At 34.2% G+C, this 26,261-nt stretch overlaps 1 protein-coding gene across 1 annotated transcript in view; it reads right to left on the bottom strand.

Moving 5' to 3' along the window:
- Positions 1–26,261, bottom strand: part of TNKS (tankyrase) — a 197,000-nt gene that overhangs the window by 91,587 nt on the left and 79,152 nt on the right. The window contains exons 4-5 of the mRNA XM_079139072.1: positions 7,224–7,260; positions 6,388–6,463 (exon numbers count right to left, since the gene is read on the bottom strand). Coding sequence (XP_078995198.1) covers positions 6,388–6,463; positions 7,224–7,260 — 113 coding nt within the window. The remainder of the gene's footprint in view (positions 1–6,387; positions 6,464–7,223; positions 7,261–26,261) is intronic.

The following is a 26,261-nucleotide window of genomic DNA, read 5'->3' as shown; positions in this document are numbered from 1 at the left end:
CCTCAAATTTAAAGATACAAATTTAAAATAACTTGATATAAAGTGAATATATTTAGAAGATCATTTTTAAAAATCCTCATTTATTCTATGTAGCTATGAAAATCATTTTAAAGTAATTCATCTGAAAAAAAGATACACTCTTTCATGCCTATTAAATAATAAGCATTGCATCTGATGTTCTCCTAGACAGATATTTTAGTTATCTATTACTATACACCCACACACACACACAAAAAAAACCCAACAACAACAAAACACCTCAACAATGGCGAGTTACCTGGGCAGTTCTTCTGCTCTATGTGGCAAGAGATGGGGTGTTAGGATGACTGAGTCACCTGAAGGTTCAACTAGAAACAAAGGTGGGGCTTGAATGTCTGATGCTTGGACAGTTAGAATCATTTACAAGCACAGGTGGATCTGCTCACTAGAGGCCTCAATTCTTCCTCACGTGGACCTTTCCACATGCTACCAGAGCTGCATCATGGAATAGCAGCCAAGTTCCAAGAAGGAGCATTCTCAACACCAGAAGTTAATAGCTGCCTGGTCAATTCAGGGGCTTGCCTTTGAAGGAATAAGCATCACTTTTGCCTTATGTTATTTACCACAGCAGTCCCAGCTAATATTAGAGTCAGCGTGGGAGGAGACTAGATAGGGGCACAAGTAATAAGAGGCCTGGCTCCTTGAGGAGTCTTCTAAATAATAATATATCACATATGGATTGTTAAAATTCTGAACAAACATGATATTTAGAGAAGACTTACATTGAGGGAGGGGGCTACTTGCCAAAAATAATGAGAAATTCTCTTTATATTACAATATGATGATTGTATACAATCCCAAAACTTAAAAATCAATACAAAATTCTTACACTAATCCTGTATCTTCCTCATGTTCCAATGGATTTGCTTTGTGAAATTCAAATTAATACTGTGGTATTATTTTCAGTTAAATATTAATTTTTAATGAATAAATGTTTAAAAATGGTTACCTATCTCAAAAACACATTTTTTAATTTAAGTTGCTAATTTAAACAATTTATTAAATGTGATTTTGGGTGAAAAGAAAGGGAAGGTCAAACTCCAATAAAAATTGATTCAGTTACACACTTTGTAGATTACCTGGTAACCTATAACCGATTTTTATTCAAATGCCACCTGTGACTGAGCTTAGTTAGTAAGGACAATTTAAGTGGGGATGTAGGGAATGTTAGAGTACATATATGTTGTTTTGCCAGCTTTCTTCACTGCTGTGACTAAATGATCTGACCAGAACAACTGTAGAGAAGGAAAGGTTTATTTGAGGGCTCACGGTTTCAGAGGTCCTAATCACAGAAGGCTGGCTCCACACCTCGAGGTGAGGCAGAACATCATGGTGGAGGAGTGTGGCACAGGGAAGCAGCTCACATCATCGGGAAGCAGAGAGTGAGTCCATGCTCCAGATACAAAATATATAGCCATGGCCAATTCCCACCTCCTCCAGCCACATCCTACCACTTCAGTAACCACTCAGTTAATCCCTATCGGGGGATTAAATCACTAATTGGGTTAAGACTCTCACAACCCAATCATTTCTCCTCTGAACCTTCTTGCATTGTCTAGTATGTGATCTTCCAGGGACACCTCACATCCAAACCAATACATGTGCCCATTCTAATTATATTCAAAAGGTTCCAAAGGAGAAGGATCTAATTTATTGAAGTTCTACTATGTGCTACGAACTATACTAGGCACATTAATGCCATTTCACTAGTCCTTTCAAATGCCCGTGGAATGGGTATGAATATACCCATTTATGAATGAGTAAACTGAAATTTCTAGAGCCATATTCACAAACTTAGAAAGCAAAACTTAGTCAAGAATAGAACTTAATCATTCTGACCTTACAGTGTACTTGCTCTTTGAAGCATATCACATGGTTTTTTTCATGATGTCTTCAATGTATACTAAATTTTACTTTATTTCTGATTGATCTCCATTTAAAAATAGTTTTTAAACACTATAGTCATCTCTGTTTCCAGAGTCTTATTCATTATTAGTTACTTTATGGAAGCAAACATTTACTCAGTAGAAATCTGACATTTAAAGCAAGCTTTCAGTGATTTTTCTGAATTAAATCATGTACCTCCAATTGCCTGTTCATCTAAATTTGTGGTTTCTTACACAGACATACCTGTCTAAACACTAATGCTTTAAAAACAAAAGAGCCAAAAATCTTACCTTAGATCAATATTTTCATATAACTGTACCAAAGCAAAAGAAATATTACCTCTTTTTAGCACACCAGTTTCAATGTCGTTGACAATCTCTTAATCATTCAATCAGTTTTTTATTTGCTTGTAAACAAGTACCATTAACTACATATTTATCTTCCAGGACACTTACAATGACTACACAAGGTAGGTGTTGAGTTTTGGTTGAATGAATGAATAAATGAAAGGAGCAAAAAGAAACCAGAAATACCAGAATTATATTGAACAGTTTATTTTAAAAAGCACCAATTATTATTTATTTTTAATATCTGATGACATATAAAGCAATAGCAGGCACAATAGATTATGCAGAGATATATAATATTCCCATTTAAGAATATGTAGACTAATCCCTAATTCACTATTCCTTGTTATGATAAGGAAAGAATAAATTTAGACCTTTGTTTTTGGAAGGGTTTTGATAAAGAAAACCAAGAAAGGGGAATAACACAAAGAAGGAACGAGAAGAACTCTCAAGAGGGTTGAGTACTAGAATAAATCTGAGAAGCATTTAAATATTTATTTTCATTTATATAGAAAGGAAAGTATACTTGTTAAAACTAGTGCTGAAAAATAAAAAACAAGAGAATATTGCCACCTTAAGCTCAGACATCACACAAGGCCAGAACACTTGGATAATTGCTAATAAAACATCTGGTATTGATAGAAAATCCCACAAAGGAAGATTAAAGGTCCAGAAATATAAGTTTAAAAATACAGGAATAAGATATTCCAGAAAGGAAATAAACTGTTTTAAGGTTCTCGTTGTGCTTCACTGTAATTAAGAAGTACAGAATGCAATGGCTACTGATAATAGGCAGAAGATAGAAGAGAGTATATCTATGCCTCTACATTTCTAAACGACCATCATTAGAAGTATATATAAAGTGGCATGAAAGAAGCATCTTAGAACAAAATATAACTTTTCTGCCTCTGGCTTTTAGGGTGAAAAAAAAAAAAAACAATAAAATGCCTAGAATAGTCAACTTCCAATTTTAATTCACATGTAAAATGTTAAATAAAATTTATGAGGCATTAGTTTAGACTCAGTTCCAGCACTAGGCCCAAGAGACCAAATCAAAATGAAGTTACTCTTGCTGGAGTTCTATACCAACAAGCTAAAACCAATTTGTTGTTTATTTGACCTCCCAAGAAACTGGGGGGCAGGGGGTGTTAGAATAACAGCCAGATCCCCAAACAGGTCAGTTCTAGCTAGCATGGAAAGGAAGTCCCTTCTGTTCAACCTTTACAGAAAAGTAACCATCCACTTTTTGTTCTGTTTCTGCTTTCCTTGGCTCTTTAGTCTTATAAAGTCAAACTCTTTGCTCAGCTCACCTGTATACTCTTACAAAATGAGATGTCTACAATCATAAATTAAGTCAATTAAGATCTTTAAAACTAAATTCGTTGCAATTGTCTGGACAAAAATACAAGAATAATGTAACAATATAAAGTATATAAAATGTTATTGATATTTTACTATTTTCAGAATTCTATAGGTAGAAAAAATAAGAATCTGTGGGAAATAAAAATATTAACCACTCACATATTACCTCACATATTATTAGATAATCACCAACTCACAGTACAAAATTAAGATACTATTTAAAATTTACACTCTCACTGTATAATCCCACCCACCATATTAAAAATATGCAAGTCTCAGACCCTTACATATCTCGAGGCAAATTCTCCACCTACAAAGCAGTGTATATAAGGAACATTTCTCATCCCCAGACATTACAGAATTAACATTTCCTGTACATTTATTTTTATTAATATTTTCTGCTGTACTGAGGACTGAACCTACTGGTACTATAACACTACATCCCCAGCCCTTTTTATTCTGAGACAGGGTCTCGCCAAGTTACTTGGGCTGGCCTCAAATTTGTGATTTTCCTGCCTCAGCCTCCCCAGTAGTAAGGATTACAGTGGTGTGCCACCATGTCCAGCTTTCCTGGACTTTTGAAATTTAAAAACCAAGAACTGTAGTAAAACCTCGGAGGAACAGGACTCAGTCTTGCATTAAAATTGTCCTTTGAAAAAGCCTCTAAAAGAGAATGTGACTCATAACATGTAATTGAGTCTTCAAGAAATAATTTCTAAAATGAAAGTAAAAAAATAAAACTTTATGTACTTGACTTACTGTATACAAAAAAGTATCTTTATCCTCTCATTAATATGTAATCTGACTTTCTAATTCTTAAACACATGCAAATGACCTGAAAAATAAAAATATCCAAGAGACTTGTGATTTAGTAGCTAGATTTGCTTACATATTTTCTTAATACTATTAGTGAGAAGAAAAAAATACTGTCATAGCTAAGAGATCTTATTCCAATCTCCACTAACCCTGAAAATATTTCCTGCTTTGTGGTTTTACTGCAACTGATACATTTAATAAGAAATACTCTGTGCCATAAATGAGGATAAAATATGAATATAAATATTATTCAATTTAAATTATGAATTTTTACTTGTACTTTGCATACAGAGGACAACTGTGAATGATTCCCTATGATATATGCATATCACTGAAACCTAATAAATGCTTAAGTCTGATTTTCTTGTTCTAATTTAATTTGAAAAATTGATAATCTAAAATCTCCCATTCGCATACTTCTGATTTCATTTTCTAAATGGCAGAATGCAGATGATTTTCTCACTAAGATGACAAAATTATGTTCATCAGGGAATAACAGTCATAGCCTAAGCTGCAGCTATATGCAAAGTGCCAGGCTTGGTTCTGTGCAAAATAGAAAGACAACTAATTGAATGGTAGAAAAAGAGGACACGTATAAACAACAATAATATAAGGAAGTCCGTGGCAAATGCCACAGAGTAATATAGAAATGGAGCCATAGAATGTGAATGAGGAATACACTGATTCCAGCTAAAAAGAAGCCAATGTATCCTCTTCTGGGGAGAAGAGAAGGAAAAGTAATGGAGTTCTATACACTTGTGAGGGGATGAAGCAAAGAGAAAACCTGTGATCATGCTCCTTAATAATTACATGATTTCTTACACCAGAAATGGGGCTGTCATGGTATATAAGGTAAGGATGGGAGAATGATGCAGGGATAGGAATAGACTCCTGCTAGAGTAATGTCACATAAACTCTGTAGTATTAAAATGGCTATGGAAAACTGAAGTAGGCTGGGTTCTAAAAGATCTGTGTCTAAGCACCATAGCGGCACTTACCACAGATAAGAAGCCCCTTCTCTGCACAGTGACAGAAGTCACTTTATCTGCTGAAAGAATCCAAATGAAATCTCGAGCTCAAAGCATGCACATGTGTTAAAATTCCCAAAGCAACTTCAAAACTGAAGGAAAAATGAAGACTTACCATTTTAAAAGACTCCTCAAAGTAAGTAAGTGTACTGAGTAAATCTTTGCTAGTTTATAGGAGTATAGAGTGCTTTGTTTTTCAGCCTATTAGGTGAACCATTGCAAAACTTTGCAATCAGTTACCATAGGTTAAAAAGGATCACGTTTCACTCTATATTCTGCAAGAATATGAAACAGATAATGATGCTGCCAACTGTACATTTTATACATTACCTTATACTTGTGACACCTGTATATTAATGCAGAACACTGCCCTCTCTTTTAAGCTATTTTCTTTCAGTATGCCATAATTGACTCAATCAAAAATAATAATTAAAAAAGCTATTACGTAGATCTAAAAAAATTTAACATTTCCCCAGCTTTAATGCAAAAAGTACTGATATCTAGCAAACAAATCTCTCAAGAAATAAAAAAGAAAAAATTAAAATGTTCTAACAAATAAATAAATAGGGCATAAATAGCTCCAATTTCCATTATTGTATACAGAAAATAATATATACTTCATTTTAATCACTGACAAAGCTGCAGTTCCATGCAACAGACAACTTTCAGTGTCTGATATTTAAGAGAAAAGGCTTACTTAAGATCCGTGCTTCACCAGCTCTATGAATATGTCACAACTACCAATAACAGAGCAGTATTTCATTTTATATTGAAAAAGACGTCAGAAAAAATACAGCCATATATATGTACGTAAATTCATGTAGGTAGAGATACATATATACACATCCCTACTTCAAAAAAATTTGTAAAGCAAGAAGAAATTACTGGTTATATTTGAAATAACTTACCTTCCGCCCATCACTTGCATGGCAATTCACATTTAGAGGAGTCAGTAAAGCCATTAGTTTTTCTTCATTACCACTCCTATAAAAAGGTAGCAAGTCAATTTCTATAAAATTGTAGGAGTTTCTTATGAATATTTACGGATATTTTTTCACAAGAGAGTGGAAAATAATAAAGGTTTGCTCTGATTTCTTTTGTATGGATCACAATGAATCTGTTCAATATTCAATTAGTATTTTTCCAATTAATTCCTGTTAATCATCATTTTTAGTGATACATCTTGGATAATGCAGCTGTTTATATTTTAGTGTTACATAGCTACACAAAGTCATCTTCTTAATTACAAGCAAACTTTATTCTGATAAATAATCTAAAACACTGGAGTTTAAAAAATACACAGAAAATGTTGTAAAGAGCAAATCAACTAAACTATAATTGACCAAAATAAAAAATAAAAACAGATGAGGATTTTAACATTTACTTTATGCCCCTCATTTGAGCTTTACTAGAAAAATCTTCAGAGGAAAATGAAGATATAGGCATTTAAACACTCCAAGAATATCATTTGAAAGGCTAGGCAACTAAGGTTTGCAGGTAGCTTAAGAAACATTTCAAATAAAATTAATCTGATAATCATCACCATAGTGAAAAATTCCATCATTATACATATTAAGGATGTAAAACAAAGTATTCAAAGATTTATTATAAGATATTAATTGCATTATTGCATAAAATCTAAGCGAGACAATAACATGCTACAATTTTTATAGACCTTTACCTGCCCTCCCCCTTTTCTCTCTTAGATGCATTATACTCACTTAAAATGAATGGAATCACTTACCTAGCAGCTTCTAGGAGTTCGTCTTTCTTGTATTCACCTAGATGATTGCAAAATATCATGCTGTTAGCATTTGGCAGAAGACAGATTAAGAAATGCAGTAAGCAGCAAATAGAGAATTAAATAGAGAAGAACAGAAAAAGAGAGTCCACACCCCGCTGGGTGATGGAGCCGTGACGCTAGCCAGCTTGTGAAGGCAGCATCACCAGTGCCTTGGAGACGGGCAGCAAATTGACGCAGCTCCTTGTCCAATCCTCAGATGAAATAGCTTTCTTCAGACAACCAATGAATGCTAAATCTCGTGTCCAGAAACACATTCCCTCTGATAACAACATGCCAGCTGAAGACAATGTCCCCTCCCCCCTTTTCTATTCAGGCTGTCACAGGATACTTGTGAAGCATAATACATTCTGAGACAAAAGCAAAATAGTGTGGCTTTTTAAAGGTACAAATTACCAGTCTTCAAAAAAACTCAGCTTTATTTATAATGACATGGAAAGTTTCTTTTTAATTAATTACCATTACTGAGCTTTATAGCTGTAGAAATGCAAATATCAGAACCATGAAGGCTCTGCCTCGATAGGGAAGGACTGTAGACTAGAAATACGTGAACTACGTACCAAATGCTATGAACCTCTTGGAGGCAGCGCTCCAAAACCAAAACGGGGAATAATATTCTAACATGCTTTAACCTTTATACAACTTCAATACCAAATTTTAACAAATAATGAAACATAGTTTTATAAAGGAGGTTGGGGTCTCTGAGAATAAGCAGATAGTTATTGTGATGTGGATAATTTCCCCTTCTATATTTTTACAATAGATTTTCAAAATATATCAAAAACTGAAAATAGAAATATTATTAAAAATCTTCCATAATAAATTTCTTAGGGTATTCAAAATCTAACAAGATTTTTTTTTTTTTTTTTGAAGCTCAATCACAGGACAAGGAGTTTTAATAACACAGTGTTTGTTCATTCAATAAATAAAAAGAACAGCCAGGACTATGATTCAGCTATAATACACTGACTCAGTTTGCTGTATCATTAAAGAAATAATTATACAAAGTGTCTTGACAAATTATTATATGAAGATATTAAGTACACTCATACGAAAAAAATTTTAGATTAAAAGAAAAGCTAAATTCTATTAAATGATAAATTCTAATATGAAATAAGCTTAAATTCTTTTCAAAAAATCTAACACATAAATATGAACTTCTTCACATTTTGTTTATATTTTGCTATAGGATGCAGTATATTGATGCAAATGCTATAAAGATATCTCAGGACCACCAAGTACATGTTTAAATTCTATAACCCAGGCTAGGGATACAGCTCAGAGGTAGAGTGCTTGCTGCAGATGTGCAAGGCCCTAGGCTCAATCTCCAGTAACACATACACACACAAAAGAGAAAGAAAAAAGACATTATAACCCATTAATAGCAAATATTCTTTAGCTTTAATTTTATCTTGCCTCCTAATTGGGTTAAAATTTAGAAATTACAGTATTTTCAAATAAGGAGAAGTTATAAAATACCTCTTCTCTCCTAAAAGCGATTTTGTATACCAGTAAAGTCAATATAACAATAAACTATAAGGCACAATTTCATAATCATAGATTTGGTCCTTTCAATTTCTAATAACTGACAGCATAAAAATCATATTATTGTATCTTCTAGCCAGTAAGGCTTAAAGCTAAAGATCTATTTTTATTAAATATTTAAGATAGCAATATGGAAGTTGAACATTTTAGGTAAGAATACAAGTTAGAAAGTAAATTTTAAAAGCTTCCTGGAGGAAAATGGCATAACCCATACCCTCAAATGGCTGAAGAATAAATATATAAGTAAACCAAATTATGGTATACATCTGTAAAAGACATTCATTCATTTGAAAGGCCTATATGCCAGGTTCAAAAAATAATCAAAAGACACTACTATCTCTGACCTCAAGGAATATTCTATTAAAGAAGATAGACAAGTAAACAAATGATTACAAAAGAATATGAAGAGCTCTTAAGAAATGCTAAGCATGTACTGGCTAGTTTAAATGAAATTAGTAAGAGACAGGGTAACTGTGGTTCAAGGAAACCTTCCTGGAATACAGGAGAGTTGAGCAGAGGTTTAAAGGAAGAACAGGTGATCCTCAAGTGAATGAGGGTAGAGGAGAAGGAAGCAACTCCAGTAAATGAAATGAGAAGGAAAATGGTAGCTCTATAAAACTGAGCAAAGGACACTTGTTAGGGAATGGCCAAGAATAAGGCAGAGAATAAATTAAAAGATCATATATGGCTGCATAAATTAAGAAGTCAACTTTATTTTGAAAGCAATGCATAAATACTGAGATATTTTAACAGGGAAAGCACAAAATCTATTTAAAGAGCTGAAAGTTTCATGATTACATAAATATTTCTAAACTCCAATAAACTTTTTTTGGGGGGAAGGAAGGTAGCCAGCCAGAGGAAGGAGAAAAAGAGAACTAAATTCTGACACAATTTATATTTTAGAGGAAGTATAAACACCCCCACATAGAGTAAAAACACATTGTGAACTGGAAGTAGCTACTAGTGAAAATTAAGTCATAGTGAAACATGACTCCAATAAGCTAGGTAATAAAACTGCAGAGTATTTGGGATCCTCATGGTTCAAATCAGTCTACTTACATAAAAGTCTCTTCATGCATAGCTTATTGATGTTTTCACTAAAAAAGTACATGTCTACAAAAATGTTATTCCTTCCTGGATAAGCTGATAATAAGCCCAAGCTTTCAAAAGGAAATATACGAATGCATCCAACAAAGTATTACAAATGACTTTCTATTCTTACTGTTGGAGAGCCTAGTACTTTAATCAGCTTTTCTGCAGTACATCCCAGCATCCACTATCTGGTGCCCAAGGACCACAATCGACAGTTGAAGCTATTTTTCAAATGCTACCTCGTAGGAACAACTGACATAATGAATTCAGAGCCCTCATACACTCTGATGACAAATCTTAGCTACTTACTTAACAGTCAAACCACCAGATCTATTTCATTTTAGCTGAGAAACTGAAAATATTCTGGCTGAGACTATGATGCTCTGTGGAGCATTTACATTCTTTAATAACATCCAGATAAAGACTAGCAATAGATCAGCTAGAAAGGAAACTAGGCAATTATACTCAAGATAATAGCAGCCAGGAATGGAGATAACAGATGGTTTAACATTTTTTTTATTAGAATAAAGTGGAACTAAAAAAAAAAAAAAAAAAAAAAAAAGCAAAAAATCTACTTTCTGAAGTGTGAATTGTCATTATTAATCAAATAACTACTAATACATGTCTATGCAGATAGACAAACTATTTTTTTAAAAACTCTGTTATCAGAATGAAGGTTAAAAATAAATGCCCCTTCACATTTCTCTGAGGTAGTTGGAAACAATCTTTCACTTTGTGTAAAAGCAAAATTGCCTTCTGAATAAAAATGATTTTTATTTAGTTTTTAAATACCTAAGGGACTTTATCTGTCTCTTTAGCAACTGACAGGATCAAAGTAGACTTCGTTTTGTAAAAAAGAGTCATCTGATTTTGTTGGAATGGAAAAGCATGGAAAGATTATGAACATGGAATCAAATTCTTAAAGCAATAAGGGACTAAAAAAAAATTCTGACCTTTTTTTCTTTTCTGTACTTTCAAATCACACACAATACATCTTGCTTTGCACAAAACACAAGGAAATATAACTTGAAAGTCATCTTTATCCATATCGCCTCACCCACATTTCAGGAAAACTCTATGGGATCATCTACAAAACATTCATTTACATTCCATGAAACAGTGCCAGGGCACTTAAATGGAGTAAGATTAGATTATCCACTAATATGTGGATTAATAAGAGAATAAGTGAGTATAATTAATAAGCAGATAAGTGACTACCATCCAAAATCTGTCAGGCCCTGAACTTGGCTTTTATGTGAGCACAGACTCACTAAATCTGGGCTTTGGAAGATGTGATGTCAAAATAATAATAGCCAGAAGACAATTTTATAAAACAAAGATAATCACTAACTTTAAAAAGGTTAAATATATTAAAATAAAAAGTCAAAAATTTCCATCAAAACTACTTTAAAGCTTTGAACTTTCAGATAAACTTGTAAGCATGGGCCATTGGGCCACGGGAAAAAGAATGAAGAAAATTCATTCTGGCTCTATTCAAATGATCAATGCATTTTGCATTTCCCATCGCATGCTTTAATTCGTGAACTTATTAGGCATCTCAAGGGAAGAGCTATGTAAAGACTTCAGTCAAGAATCTCAAATACCAAGTTAATGTAGGGACTCTTGTGTTGCTGAGTGCTAAGCAGTACCAAGAACTGATAATTCTGATAAATCTTTCTTCAAGGTACAAACAAATATAAAAAAGTAACTGATTCATGTAGCTAAACCAATAGTCTATTTGGGGAACAAAATACTAATTAAGGTGACATACTACACTGTATTTTCACTAACAGATTTGAAAATTCAGAACCACCTATGTGGTTGTGAAACAAATTTCACTAAAGAACCAGGAAATAATCTGATCTTAACATGTTCAATTTAGTCTTCCCCCAAAGCAATTTTCAGAAAGATCAATATTCTACTATATATAAACATAGGTCCCAGGAATACATGAATTATTACTTTCACTATGGAATCTTTTATGAATATTTTCAGAACAACATGGCAAAAACTGCAAAGTTATTAGAGCTCTCAATGTCTTCTTCCTACTTTTGAATTCAATCAAATCTTCCCACTTATATCTTCTACTGGTTTCAAAGTCATTACCATCAGTTAAGTCTAGAATCAAGATCAAACTAAACACTTCACACCACTTCTAAACAGTAATTTGGGGCCTTGAATATTGGTGGAGGGCCTTTTCTTCCATTGTCTCCTATAATTTTGACCTTTCTAACAAACTAACATTAGCTAGCATTAAACATCAACTGTGCTTAAAAGCAACATAATTTCTAAGCAATGGTGACCAATACAGTATGCACATCTCCACATGGTTACTTACATTTAAATAAATTAAAGGTATATAAAAATAAAAATTTTGTTCTTCAGTCACACTGATCACTTTTCAAGTATTCAATAGGCACAGGTAGCCAGTGCCCATCATACCAAAGAGTACACAGAGGACATTAGACAAAACAGCTGAAAACTTTTATGAGACCATTTAACTTTTGATTTTTTTCTTCTTTTTTTTTTTTTTTTTTTTGTGATGCTGAGAATCAAATCTGGAGCTTTACTCCTATTAGGTAAACTACATGCCCAGCCCAAACTATAGACTATTTAATGGTGATTTTAAGAAGCCATCTTTTACCCCAATACATTCCATATTCTTCTATTCTTAAAAATGTCACTGCTTAAGTTGAAAGTTTGTTATTTTTGTTTTCCTACTGACTACCAAACAACTACACCATCACCAATGTAGCCAATTCCTCAAACACTGAAGGACAACTATATTAAAATTGAGGATGTAAATATAAACCTCAAATATAAACACATTGGCCAAAAGAATGTAAAAAGATTTTACTGTGAGATATATACATTCATTAAACTGAATATTAAAAGCCAAGACAGCTTCTAGCAAGCTGGTAGCCTGTCAGTCATTCTGCAAAGTATGTCTATATTTTTAAAGAAAATGACCACACTACAGAGAAAAGAATCTTTCAATACATTTAAAAAAAAATGACAAAAACAGAAGGAAGAGGAAGGAATTCTCATTCTAAATAGGGCAAATTACAATGCCATATACAGAATCTGTGAGCTCAGAATGCTGGCTGTGTCAATGGCACATGGTGGCTTGGGAAAGTGAGATAGTAACTTTTTTAAAACCATCACAATGCTTGCACCCCTCCCCCAATGGTTTAAAAAAGTTAATTACATATTTGATCCAAAATAAATTGGCAATCATTTTATATTTCCTTTATACCAGTGGTCTTTTTTTCTATATCCACCAATTCACACTTCCTTATTGGCAAATCCGAAGATCAAAAACCTCTAAAAATTCATTTGACAGCAAAACTTGACCCATTTAGTGTACACCATGATCATACTTTTAACTACAAAAATATTAATGTTTTAGGATACAGCATCAGGTTCCTCCAGGATTGTTTTGTAATAGATGGTAGATGTGTCCTTTATCATTTATTTTTTAAATTTACTAAGGTATAATTTGCATAGCAACATTTACCCTGTTTAGATTTATGCTTCTGTGCATCCTGACAAACTTATACAGTTGTATGACCATTACCTTCATGATAGAGAACATTTCCATTACTCTAAAAAGTTTCTGAAGACTCCTTAGAAATCCCATTTTGTGGCAGTCACTGGTCTGATTTCTGTTCCTATAGTTCTAACTCAGAGAATGCCATCTAAAAAGAATTACTGAATATATAGATATCTGCATCTAGCTTCTTTTACTTAGTAAAATGCTTTTGTTAAATGTATCAGTAGTTTGGTCCTTTTTACTGCTAAATAATATGCCATTATGTGGATGTGTCTCAATCTACATACCCATTCACCAGCTGACAGGCATTTGGGATGTTTCCAGCTTCCAGTGATTATAAATAAAGCCACCACAATAAATATTTACAAACAGAATTTTGTATTAACATATGACCTCATTTCTCTTGGGTATCTAGCAGTGGGGATTGATGGGCTGTATCCTAAGTGTATGATTAACATTGTAAGAAGCTGCCAAATAGTATCTTTTTTTTTCTCATTTTTTTTTATTGTAAAAAAATGGGATACATGTTGTTTCTCTGTTTGTACATGGAGTAAAGGCATACTATTTGTGTAATCATAAATTGACATAGGGTAATGTTGTTTTATTCATTCTGTTTTGTTTTCCCTTCCACCCCATGCCTCCCACCCCTCTTTTCCCTCTATACAGTCATTCCTTCCTCCATTCTTGGACCCCTCCCTAACCCTAACCCTAAACCTAACCTAACCCTAACCCCCTCCTACCCCCCATTATGTGTCATCATCCGCTTATCAGTGAGATCATTCGTCCTTTGGTTTTTTGAGATTAGCTTATCTCACGTAGCATGATATTCTCCAATTTCATCCATTTGCCTGGAAATGTCATAATTTTATCATTCTTCATGGCAGAGTAATGTTCCATTGTGTGTGTGTGTGTGTGTGTGTGTGTGTGTGTGTGTGTGTGTGTGTATATATCTCACAGTTTCTTTATCCATTCATCAATTGAAGGGCATCTAGGTTAGTTCCACAACCTGGCTATTGTGAATTGAGCAGCTATGAATATTGATGTGGCTGTATCTCTATAGTATGCTAATTTTAAGTCCTTTGGGTATAGGCCAAGGAGTGCAATAGCTGGGTCAAATGGTGGGTCCATTCCAAGCTTTCTGAGGAATCTCCATACTGCTTTCCAGAGTGGTTGCACTAATTTGCAACCACACCAGCAATGTATGAGTGTACCTTCTCCCCACATCCTCACCAACACCTACTGTTGCTTGTATTCTTGATAATCACCATTCTAATTGGGGTGAGATGGAATCTTAGGGTAGTTTTGATTTGCATTTCTCTTATTACTAAAGATAGTAAGCATTTTTTCATATGTCTGTTGATTGCTTGTACATCTTCTTCTGTGAAGTGTCTGTTCATTTCCTTAGCCCATTTGTTGACTGGGTTATTTGTATTCTTGGTGTAGTTTTTTTTTTTTTTTTTGAGTTCTTCATAGATTCTGGAAGTTAGCGCTCTATCTGAAGTATGAGTGGCAAAGATTTTCTCCCACTCTTTAGGCTCTCTCTTCACATTACTGATAGTTTCCTTTCCTGAGAGAAAGTTTTTAAGTTTGAATCTATCCCAGTTGTTGATTCTTGCTTTTATTTCTTGTGCTATGGGAGTCCTGTTACGGAAGTCTGATCCTAAGCCGACAGGTTGAAGATTTGGACCTACTTTTTCTTCTATAAGATGAAGGGTCTCTGGTCCAATTCTGAGGTACTTGATCCATTTTGAGTTGAGTTTTGTGCAGGGTGAGAGAGAGGGGATTAATTTCATTCTGTTGCATATGGATTTCCAGTTTTCCCCAGGACCATTTGTTGAAGAGGCTATCTTTTCTCCATTGCATATTTTTGGCCCCTTTGTCTGATATGAGAAAATTGTATTTATTTGAGTTTGTGTTCATGTCTTCTATTCTGTACCATTGATCTACCTGTCTATTTTGGTACCAATACCATGCCGTTTTCGTTACTATTGCTTTGTAGTAGAGTTGAAGATCTGGTATTGCGATACCTCCTGCTTCGCTCTTTCTGCTAAGGATTGCTTTAGAGATTCTGGGTTTCTTATTCTTCCAGATGAATTTCATGATTGCTTGCTCTATTTCTGTAAGGCACGTCATTGGGATTTTAATTGAAATTGCATTGAATCTGTATAGCACTTTTGGTAGTATGGCCATTTTGACAATATTAATTCTGCCTACCCAAGAACATGGGAGATCTTTCCATCTTCTAAGATTTTCTTTAATTCCTTTCTTTAGTATTCTGTAGTTCTCATTGTAGAGGTCTTTCACCTCTTTTGTGAAATTGATTCCCAAGTATTTTATTTTTTTCGAGACTACTGTGAATGGGGTAGTTTTCCTAACTTCTCTTTCTGAAGATTCATCACTTATGTATAAAAATGCATTGGATTTATGAGCATTGATCTTGTAACCTGCTACTTTACTGAATTCACTTATGAGTTCTAAAAGTTTTCTGGTGGAATTTCCTGGTTCCTCTAAATATATAATCATATCATCAGCGAACAGGGATAGTTTGAGTTCTTCTTTTCTTCTTTTCCTATTCGTATCCCTTTAATTTCTTTGGTTTGTCTAATTGCTCTGGCTAGAGTTTCAAGGACGATGTTGAATAGAAGTGGTGAAAGAGGGCATCCCTGTCTTGTTCCAGTTTTTAGGGGGAATGCTTTCAGTTTTTCACCATTTAGAATGATATTGGCCATGGGCTTAGCGTAGATGGCCTTTACAATGTTAAGGAATGTTCCCACTATCCCCATTTTTTCTAGTGTTTTGAGCATGAAGAGATGCTGTATTTTATCAAATGCTTTTTCTGCATCTATCGAAATAATCATGTGATTCTTAAGTCTTGATATGGTGAATGACATTTATTGATTTCTGGATGTTAAACAAACCTTGCATCCCTGGGATAAAACCCACTTGATCGTGGTGCACTATCTTTTTAATATATTTTTGTATGCGATTTGCTAAAATTTTGTTGAGAATTTTTGCATCGATGTTCATTAAGGATATTGGTCTAAAATTTTCTTTCCTCACAGTGTCTCTGTCTGGTTTCGATATCAGGGTGATATTGGCTTCATAGAATGAGTTTGGGAGGGTTCCCTCCTCTTCTATTCCACGGAATTCTTTGAGGAGTATTGGAATGAGCTCTTCTTTAAAGGTTTTGTAGAACTCGGCTGAGAACCCATCTGGTCTCGGACTTTTCTTTGTTGGTAGGTTTTTGATGACCTCTTCTATTTCATTCCTTGAAATTGACTTATTTAAGTTGTGTATGTCCCCCTGGTTCAGTTTAGATAATTCATATGTCTCTAGAAACTTATTGATGTCTTTGAGGTTTTCTGTTTTGTTGGAGTATAGATTTTCAAAATAGCTTCTAATTATGTTTTGTATTTCACTCGTGTCTGTAGTGATATTTCCTTGCTCATTCCGAATTTTAGTAATTTGAGTTTTCTCTCTCTTTCTCTTTGTTAGTGTGGCTAATGGTTTATCAATTTTGTTTATTTTTTCAAAGAACCAACTTTTTATTTTGTTAATTTTTTCAATTGTTTCTTTTGTTTCAATTTCGTTGATTTCGGCTCTGATTTTAACTATTTCCTGTCTTCTACCACTTTTGGTGTTGGTCTGCTCTTCTTTTTCTAGGGCTTTGAGCTGTAGTGTTAAGTCATTTATTTGTTGATTTTTACTTCGTTGAATGCGCTCCATGAAATAAATCTTCCTCTAAGTACTGCTTTCATAGTGTCCCAGAGATTTTGATATGATGTGTCTTTGTTCTCGTTTACTTCTAAGAATGTTTTTGTTTCCCTCCTGATGTCTTCTGTTATCCATTCATCATATAATTGCCTATTATTTACTCTCCAGGTATTGGAGAAGTTTTCGTTTTTTATTCTGTCATTTATTTCTAATTTCAATCCATTATGATCTAATAGAAGACAAGGTAGTATCTCTATCTTCTTGTATATTGTAACAGTAGCTTTGTGGCATAAAATATGGTCTATTTTAGAGAAGGATCCATGTGCTGCTGAGAAGAAAGTGTATTCGTTCTTTGTTGGATGGTACATTCTATATATGTCCATTAAGTCTAAATTGTTGATTGTGTTATTGAGATCTATGGTTTCTTTATTCAATTTTTGTTTGGAAGATCTATCCAGTGTTGAGAGAAGTGTGTTAAAATCGCCTAGTGTTATTGTGTTGTGGTCTATTTGATTTCTGGAATTGAGAAGGATTTGTTTGACGTACATGGATGAGCCAATGTTCGGGGCATAGATATTTATGATTGTTATGTCTTGTTGATTTATGCTTCCCTTAAGCAGTATGTAATGTCCTTCTTTATCACTTCTGACTAGTTTCAGCTTGAAGTCCACATTATCTGAAATGAGGATGGATACTCCAGCTTTTTTGCTGTGTCTGTGTGCGTGGTATGTTTTTTCCCATCCTTTCGCTTTTAGTCTGTGGCTATCTCTTTCTATGAGATGAGTCTCTTGAAGGCAGCATATTGCTGGATTTTTCTTTTTAATCCAATCTGCCAGTCTATGTCTTTTGATTGATGAGTTCAAGGCCATTAACATTCAGGGTTATTATTGTCATATGATTTGTATTCCCAGTCATTTGACTCATTTTTGTTTTTTGACATGATTTGGTTTCTCCTTTATTTGGCTATTCCTTTAGGCTAGTTCCTCCTGTTGCTGATTTGCATCATTGTTTTTCATCTCTTCCTCATGGAATATTTTTTTGAGAATGTTCTGTAATGCCGGCTTTCTTTTTGTAAATTCTTTTAGCTTTTGTTTATCATAGAAGGGTTTTATTTTGTCGTCAAATCTGAAAGTAAGTTTTGCTGGGTATAAGATTCTTGGTTGGCATCCATTTTCTTTCAGGGCTTGGTAAATGTTGTTCCAGGCCCTTCTAGCTTTTAGGGTCTGGATTGAAAAATCTGCTGATATTCTTATTGGTTTCCTCTTGAATGTAATTTGATTCTTTTCTCTCGCAGCCTTTAAAATTCTGTCTTTATTTTGTATGTTAGACATTTTCATAATAATGTGCCTTGGTGTGGGTCTGTTGTAATTTTGTATATTTGGAGTCCTATAAGCCTCTTGTACCTGGTTTTCCATTTCATTCTTCAGATTTGGGAAATTTTCTGATATTATTTCATTGAATAGATTATTTATTCCTTTGGTTTGTTTCTCTGTGCCTTCCTCAATCCCAATAATTCTTAAATTTGGCCTTTTCATGATATCCCATAATTCTTGTAGATTCTGTTCATGATTTCTTACCATCTTCTCTGTGGTCAATTTTGTTTTCAAGATTAAATATTTTGTCTTCAATGTCTGAGGTTCTGTCTTCCAGGTGTCCTATCCTATTGGTTATGCTTTCCATGGAGTTTTTAACTTGGTTTATTGTTTCCTTCATTTCAAGGATTTCTGTTTGTTTGTTTGTTTTCAGTATCTCTAACTCTTTATTGAAATGATCTTTTGCTTCCTGTATTTGCTCTTTTAACTGTTGATTGGTGCGATCATTTAATGCCTGCATTTGCTCTTTCATCTCCTCGTTTGCTTCCCTGATTGTTTTTATTATGTACATTCTGAACTCCCTTTCTGACATTTCTTCTGCTGTGCTGTCATTGGGTTTTATTGATAGAGTATCTAGGTTTGTTTGGGACATTTTCTTCCCTTGTTTTCTCATATGGGTCAGATATCAGTGGTACTCTGAGATATTGCACATTTTCTCTATTGGCTTATAGTGTCCCTGTAGATTTCCAGTATATCACCTTCCAGCCTTCAGTAGCCTGAAGTCTTGGAGGAACTTGATAATGCAGTGCTTCTGAAGAAAGCTGCCCCTAGCCTGCTACTGGGTCCAGGGTTGGGGGCTGGTTCTGCGTGAAAATCCTCTCACTGGGCAGTCCTGCTCCTAGAAGATGGCTATAGACAGGGCCTGGCCCCACCTGAAGGAGCCAAGCTGCTCGGGTAAAGCCTCTACTTGTCCTGCCTTGGTCCCAGGAGCCGCCTGTGGGCCAGGGCCTGCTGCTGGGTTCAGGGCTTGCGCTTGGCTCTGTGCAGAAAAGCTCTCACTGGGCGGGCCTGCTCCTAGAAGCTGGCTGTGGATCGCGCCTGCTGCCGGAAAGAGCAGGGCTGCTTGGGGAAGACTCTCGCTGTCCTGCCCTGCTCCGTGAGGCTGCCCCTGTCCAGGCCTGCCACCCAGGCCGAGCTTCACTGGTGGGAGAGACTCACCCCTCAGCTCTATGTTGGTCCAAGTCTCTCAATACCTCCCCTTCTTGAATCCTGAGTTCTGGAGCGACGGGAGATGCAGTCACCCTCTAGTCTGCCATCTTGGATCTCCTCGTATCTTTTTTAAAATCTGAAAAATTCTCAAATCTGAAAAATGAACCTAGTTACCTATGGAAAGGAACAAGACCAAAAGAGAAGAAGTTGAGAAATATGACCGTACTGCCACAGCCTCATAGCTGGAAATTCCAACCCTGACTGACTTGCATAAGGGCAATTCCACTAGCCTGAACTAATGTGCACATTTTTCAATTCTTCATCTCCCACTTGTTCTGGTGTGTGTCTTTGTGTGTTTAAAACAGAGAAAATGGTATTTCCTATCTCTGGTTCAAAAGATATTCCATATGTTTAGAAATAGAGAAAAACATTTCTTACATAGGCAAATTCTACAGTAAAATATAGACAAAAAATAAAATAAAGTATATTTCCAGAAAAACAGATTATCATAACCAATGCTTCAGTGTCATAGAAAAGTTGTATTATAAAATGAGGTACCCAGGTTAATCTAAGCAGCTTCCAATAAAAAAGGAACAAGGAAGTTCTAAATAATCATCTACCAATAATACCAAGCACTGAAAATTGCATAAATCTAATTTCTACCCTCTAGGAAGTAGTAATTATGCAGCCAAACTTATATCAATAAAGACAAAGACAACGGATGACTCAAATTCATTATTGCTAATGTAAGATTGTCTTATATGTGTTTTGGATAGAAGTGTTGGTGCCCTAATTTGCTAGGTACTGAAAATAAAAAGAAAATAAGACAAATTAATACTAGAAAGTAGAGTTAAATATATTTCAGAAAAATTTAAAAAATTAGTTGATAAATGCACAGGCAAACTTAAGATAACTTTAACAATAAGATAACTTTAAGTTATCAGAAATTGAACATTTCTTCCTTCCATTTCTTCTATTTCCTACTTCACATAAAAACATTCTCCAGATCTTTACACTTAGACAGACTTGAAACAATTTTGCTATACAAAATACCATGAAAGAATTTTTCAGAAAAACACAAATATGTTTTGTCACTTAAACTTATAAATCCTTTGTCCACATTTTTCTGAAATCAGAGTAAACATCTTCATATATCTCCTCAAATGAATAAAATACACAAAGTAGATCAAAGTAAAAAGAAGCAAAGTAAAATGAAAAGCAACCAAGACAGTACAAAAACCCATAGGGTTGATTTTGTAAGAGGATGGTTAAGTAAATTTATGATTAAGTGAATGTTCAGCTGCATTTCATCTCTTTTATTTTACAATCTTTTAGATATAATATTTTTTCAAAATTACTTCTCTTAAAGAATATTTTCTTTATTGTGTCTCAAACTTCACCTAAACTGAATCCTCAATTTTGGTCTTAAAAATGGCTATGTAAGATTCAGATTGCTTAATTTTAATAACTAAATTAATAGTTAAATAAACAATTATTTCTAAGTTATTGAGCATGTCTCAATATGTTAAGTCCAAATCTATGGAATTTATGGTAACGTATCACACAAAGTACAAGCTGAATCAGCAGTAATCTATATATTAACGTAAACATTTTTAATTGCATTGTCAATTTTCATTAATTTGTTAACATGACATATCAAAAATAATTGCTACACTGTGATCCTTTTAATGTCTTCTGCTTGAACTCGTTCCGTTCTTATTTCCACCATTTATTTATGTACTCTTCCCTGACTCTATCCTCCTACAATAGTCCTATACCTAATTCCTAATGTCTCCAGTTCTTAATTCAGAGCAACCCCATTTATTTTTGCTTTATTTAGTTTACTTACTTGCTCAAAAAACAGAATAAATGTATTTTTCCGTATTTTTTGGTGTGTTACATTTGCATGTTATAGTGGAATCGTTACATATTTATACATGCACACAATATAACAATATAATTGCTAAAATCATTTCCCAGTATTTCTCCTTTCCCTTCCCTCCTCCCTACATTAAATTTATGACTGTTTCTATGCCTTAAAAAATAATGTTCAACTCTACTGCCTAACATTCAAAATCCTTTAAAAATAAAGACCAATTTAATTTTAAAAATTCATTGTGCTGAGTTTCCCATTCTATCTCACCTTCCCATAAACTCTATATCACTCATTTCCCCCTAAAACTCCTTGCATTTTCCTTAATTGCTTTGCTCATGTTGATAGTTATCAAAACTCCAAACCATCTCCACTTGCTAAAATGTATGGCCACACTATCTACAACTTCATGAAGTCACTAGATAGCATTCCAAAAAAGATACTGTCAAGGGCACAGATTTCAGTCCTAGTTTTGACACTACATGGTTTAAAATTTTAGGCAAATGATTTGGCTAATCTGGTTCTTAATCCTGTAGAAAATAAGGATATCAAATGTAGTTTATCTTGCTGAGCCTGTTCTAAGATTATATGTATGACCAAAATGTTAAGTCAAAGGCTTTTAAGCTCTGGCAACAAGTCTGTAAAAACTATAACTACAGACAAGTTTATGTTTAAATGTGCAGAGTATTTTCTTCCTAGGGAGTGAGTCTAAAGATGCTTTTGTTAGCTCCTTAAAAATGGTCCATGATCGAAAAAAGGTTAAGAACTACCACTTCTCTGATCTAAATCCTTTATTTACACAGACATATTATACAGACACAAGCAGCCAATGGTAACTCCCTAAATGCTTTAAGAATGTAGTGCTTAGTTCTGTTACCTCTTAAAAATGGCTCTCAACCATTTTTCTTCAATAAACCTGATGATGTTCACATAGGTGATAAACTTTGATTAGCAACAGCTGTGCACTGCAGTCTAAGTGAATAATTCTGCAGGTTTGGAGCCATTCCTGGTGTGCTACATCTAATTCCATCATTTTTCTCCTATTGATTCAAGATTCATAGTAGTGCTGTTACATTGTGCTTGTATATTGTAGACAGTGAATATACATTATTAAATGAATAAGTGATATAATTCAATGATAACAAAAGTATTAAAATGAGGGCTAAATAAGAAAGATTATGATAATATCATTAATCAAACTTCCTAAAGGCAATTACCTATATAACCCTGAATAAAATATTTAGGGAAACTTTCGGGGGAAAATAAGGGGGAATAAAGGAACAAAGGGAGTTGGAGAAAATCATAACTGGTCACCACCAACTGTGCTACTGATTTTTTTTTTCTTTTTCTTTTAGGCTGGGCTCAAACCTGATATGCTCCTGACAGCCTCCTGAGCAGCTGGAGAATACAGACATGTGTCCAACTTAATTGGTGCATCTTGAGAAAACCAGAATTTCAAAGTTAACTATACCTTTCAGGCACTTTCTATAAATCAAGAAAAAATATCCAAAGGAAAAAAAGTTGAAACTGCACATAATCACAATAAAGACAAAACAGTTCTTGCATCTTTCAAAAAGTAGTTTCATGTACTTTCACATAAGCCTGCAATTTTTTAAGACTATACTTGTCATAAGGAGAGGTCTGACAATCCCCAAATAGGCATCTCACAAAACTTCAGACTCTCAATAGGTTGATGCATCGAAAGGGCAAAGCATCCTGATAAGAGGAAGGACTGCAGGAAAGTAATTTTCTTTTCAAAGATAACAGAATGGTTCCTATAAACCACAATATGCTTCATCTATATATCCTCAAAGCTCTAAGATTAGAAGTACTACATTCTTTTACTACTGAAGTGATAAAATTTGCAAATTGGTTTAAACAATGAGTTTCCTAAAATAATCATTTTAATATTACACTTCATAGAAAAATTATATCAGCATTTAAAGTTTTTGAATATTTTGGTATTTCTATCCTTTGAAGACCTTATTTTTCTCCCATGAATTTACCAACGACCCTACTATAAAAATAACCAGTTTGCCTTAATAAAAAGCTGTCACCAAAATAATAATAATAATAATAATAATAATAATAATAATTAACTCTCTTGGAATATTTAAGGATTAAATTGCTCCACATAGCCAAGTTTTCAACACAACTGCTAATTTCAGCATTTTAATCTATGTTTTTGATAGAATTTCATTCTGAAATATATTTAATATTACTATACATGCAATAGTGGATTATTCTGAACATAATGCAACCCTCCTCCTCCTCCTTCTTCTCCACTTATATTTAATCTTTGTTCTTTACAGCACACAGCTTCAAAACATCATTCTGTTTGCTAATAAGATGATTTATAGTTGGGGGCTCCTGCTTAGCCTCTGCATGGAGACTTCAGGGAAAACAATCATGTGATTAAAGAGTTATAACTTTCAACCTCATCCATGAACTCCTTGGATATAGAGTATCAGTTGTTTCCCCCCTTGTGATCATGTAGCAGACTAGGAACTTCATGCTGTTACTTCCAAGCATCACAAGAGAGTATCTTACAGTACATTGCTAGCATGGGAAAAGATCAAAATTTGTAATTCAAAATACAGTTTCCACTCATGTGTATATGTCCTTTGTACCCTCATAAAGTAGGAAAGTCGTGATGTTGAACCATTGGAAGTTGGGGAATGTCTGTATTTGACAGGCATTTTCCTTAAATAAATTCATTTAATCCTCAAATAGTGCTTTGAGGATTTGTTCTATTACCTGCATTCTACAGATGAGGAAGCTACACAGTAGAAGGTTATACAACTCATTCACGAGTTTCCTATTTTGTTTTAACAACCAGAAACTGGTGTTTTAAAACACAAATTTTTTTTAAAATTTTTTTTAGTTGTCAATGGATATTTATTTATTTATTTATATGTGGTGCTGAGTATCAAACCCAGAGCCTCACACGTGCCAGGCAAGCACTCTACCACTGAGCCACAACTCAGCCCCAAATTTATTTTCTTATACTTCTGAAGGTCCGAAATCTAAACTGGATCAGCAAAGCTCTGTTGTTTCTGGAGGCTCTAAGGAAGAACCCACATCTTTGCTTCTTCTAGCTTCTAAAAGCTGCTCATACTTCTTGGCTTGTGGAATGTATCATCACTAGGACTTCAGATTCTATGGTCACGTGATTTTGAGCCTCCTTTATACTTCTCATAAGGACCTCGTGATTATATTGTGCTTAACCAGATAACCCAAGATAAACTCCCCTTCTCAAGTAGATACTTTTTAAGGTATTCCCTAGAAGTTGCTAGGAATACAGGAATTCTCTTCAATCAGACATGAAATGTATTAACTAAGGTTACAGCCTGTGAAGCAAATTTTACCTAGTATAGATCTTTTAGAAAATAAGCTGCTTGAAAAGTGTATGTTGAACACCTAAAGAAAATAAAAACCAACAACTTCACTTTATGGTTAAGTTAGTAATGAAATTAAAGAAAAATATCAATAAATGTTTGTGTATGCTGAGAGTTAAATGTGAACACTGAAATTCTGAAGAGCTACATTCATACCTCCTATTAGCTGCAAAGGAATTATAATTTAATTTTTTCAGTAAAAGCATTATTTGTTGTTTTTATATAAGAAATATCATGCTTTTAGCTATTAGCATACTAGGTTAGAAATAAACCAGGGACAAATATATATCCAAATGGAAGCACAGCAAATATGTTATTTTTGTCTGCTCAAATATCTGTTACAAAATTCTGATAATCTCATTTACCCTTGGGCTGGGGAACTGCTCCTTCTCTACTCAGATCTTGTGACTCTTCAAGAGTTACCAGTCACAGCACCCTCCTCCAGCCCTGTGCAATCATCATATCAAACCAGCAAACCAGTGATTGATCCAGGTACATTTGATCCAAACAGTTCAGAATTCTTTGAGATTTTTCACTGTACAACTGAGAAAGAGTTCTCTTTTCATGTCAGAATAAGAGCCATGGGCTCTGGTCCCAGAACTGCCAATAGCCATGTGTCTCAAAACATAAAGAGTTTTAAAAAAATGCAGATAGAAAGTGGAGACATACAGATTGGAGTCTTTTGGCAATGGGGGAAAGGACAGGAGAGAAAGAAGAGGGTTGAGCAGGAGGAGGAGGAAAGAGGAGTGAGGGGAAGCCAGCAGAGAGAAGGGGGAACAAAGAAGGTAGGTAGGTTAGAGAAACAATGACATGATATGGCTCGGAGTCCCTGGATTCATCAGACCCTGAAATCAAACCTATCTTTGCCTTTATGTAGTTAGTTCCCTTAATCAACAAATGTGGTCAGCATAAATATAGTAATTCGATTCAATAATATTTAAAATGTGCTTTATTTACTACTCTTAACTTCTATCTCGCTGCTCATGACTGTGGTCTAATATTTTTTCTTCTAACTAGCATTTATCAAAAAATGGCATATGTGCACATGGCCATGGAAATTGCATGAAATCACCTAACCCATGTCCCTGAGAGAAGTATGACCAGCACCTGACTTGGGAACTACTGGTGAGTTCTAACTCAGAGCATTACTTTTAGCGTGAACAATTTTGAATAAATACTGGCTCTCTTATTATTTGTCCATGTAAGTTTGAACAAACTATTTAACCTTGCACTGAGTTTCATGTTTCTCATTTTTAAAAAGAAAAAGATAATACTTTACTGAGG

The sequence above is a fragment of the Sciurus vulgaris genome (genome assembly GCF_902686455.1).
Source record: "Sciurus vulgaris genome assembly, chromosome: 5".
NCBI lineage: Eukaryota > Metazoa > Chordata > Mammalia > Rodentia > Sciuridae > Sciurus > Sciurus vulgaris.
This window is presented reverse-complemented; position numbering and strand designations above follow the sequence as displayed.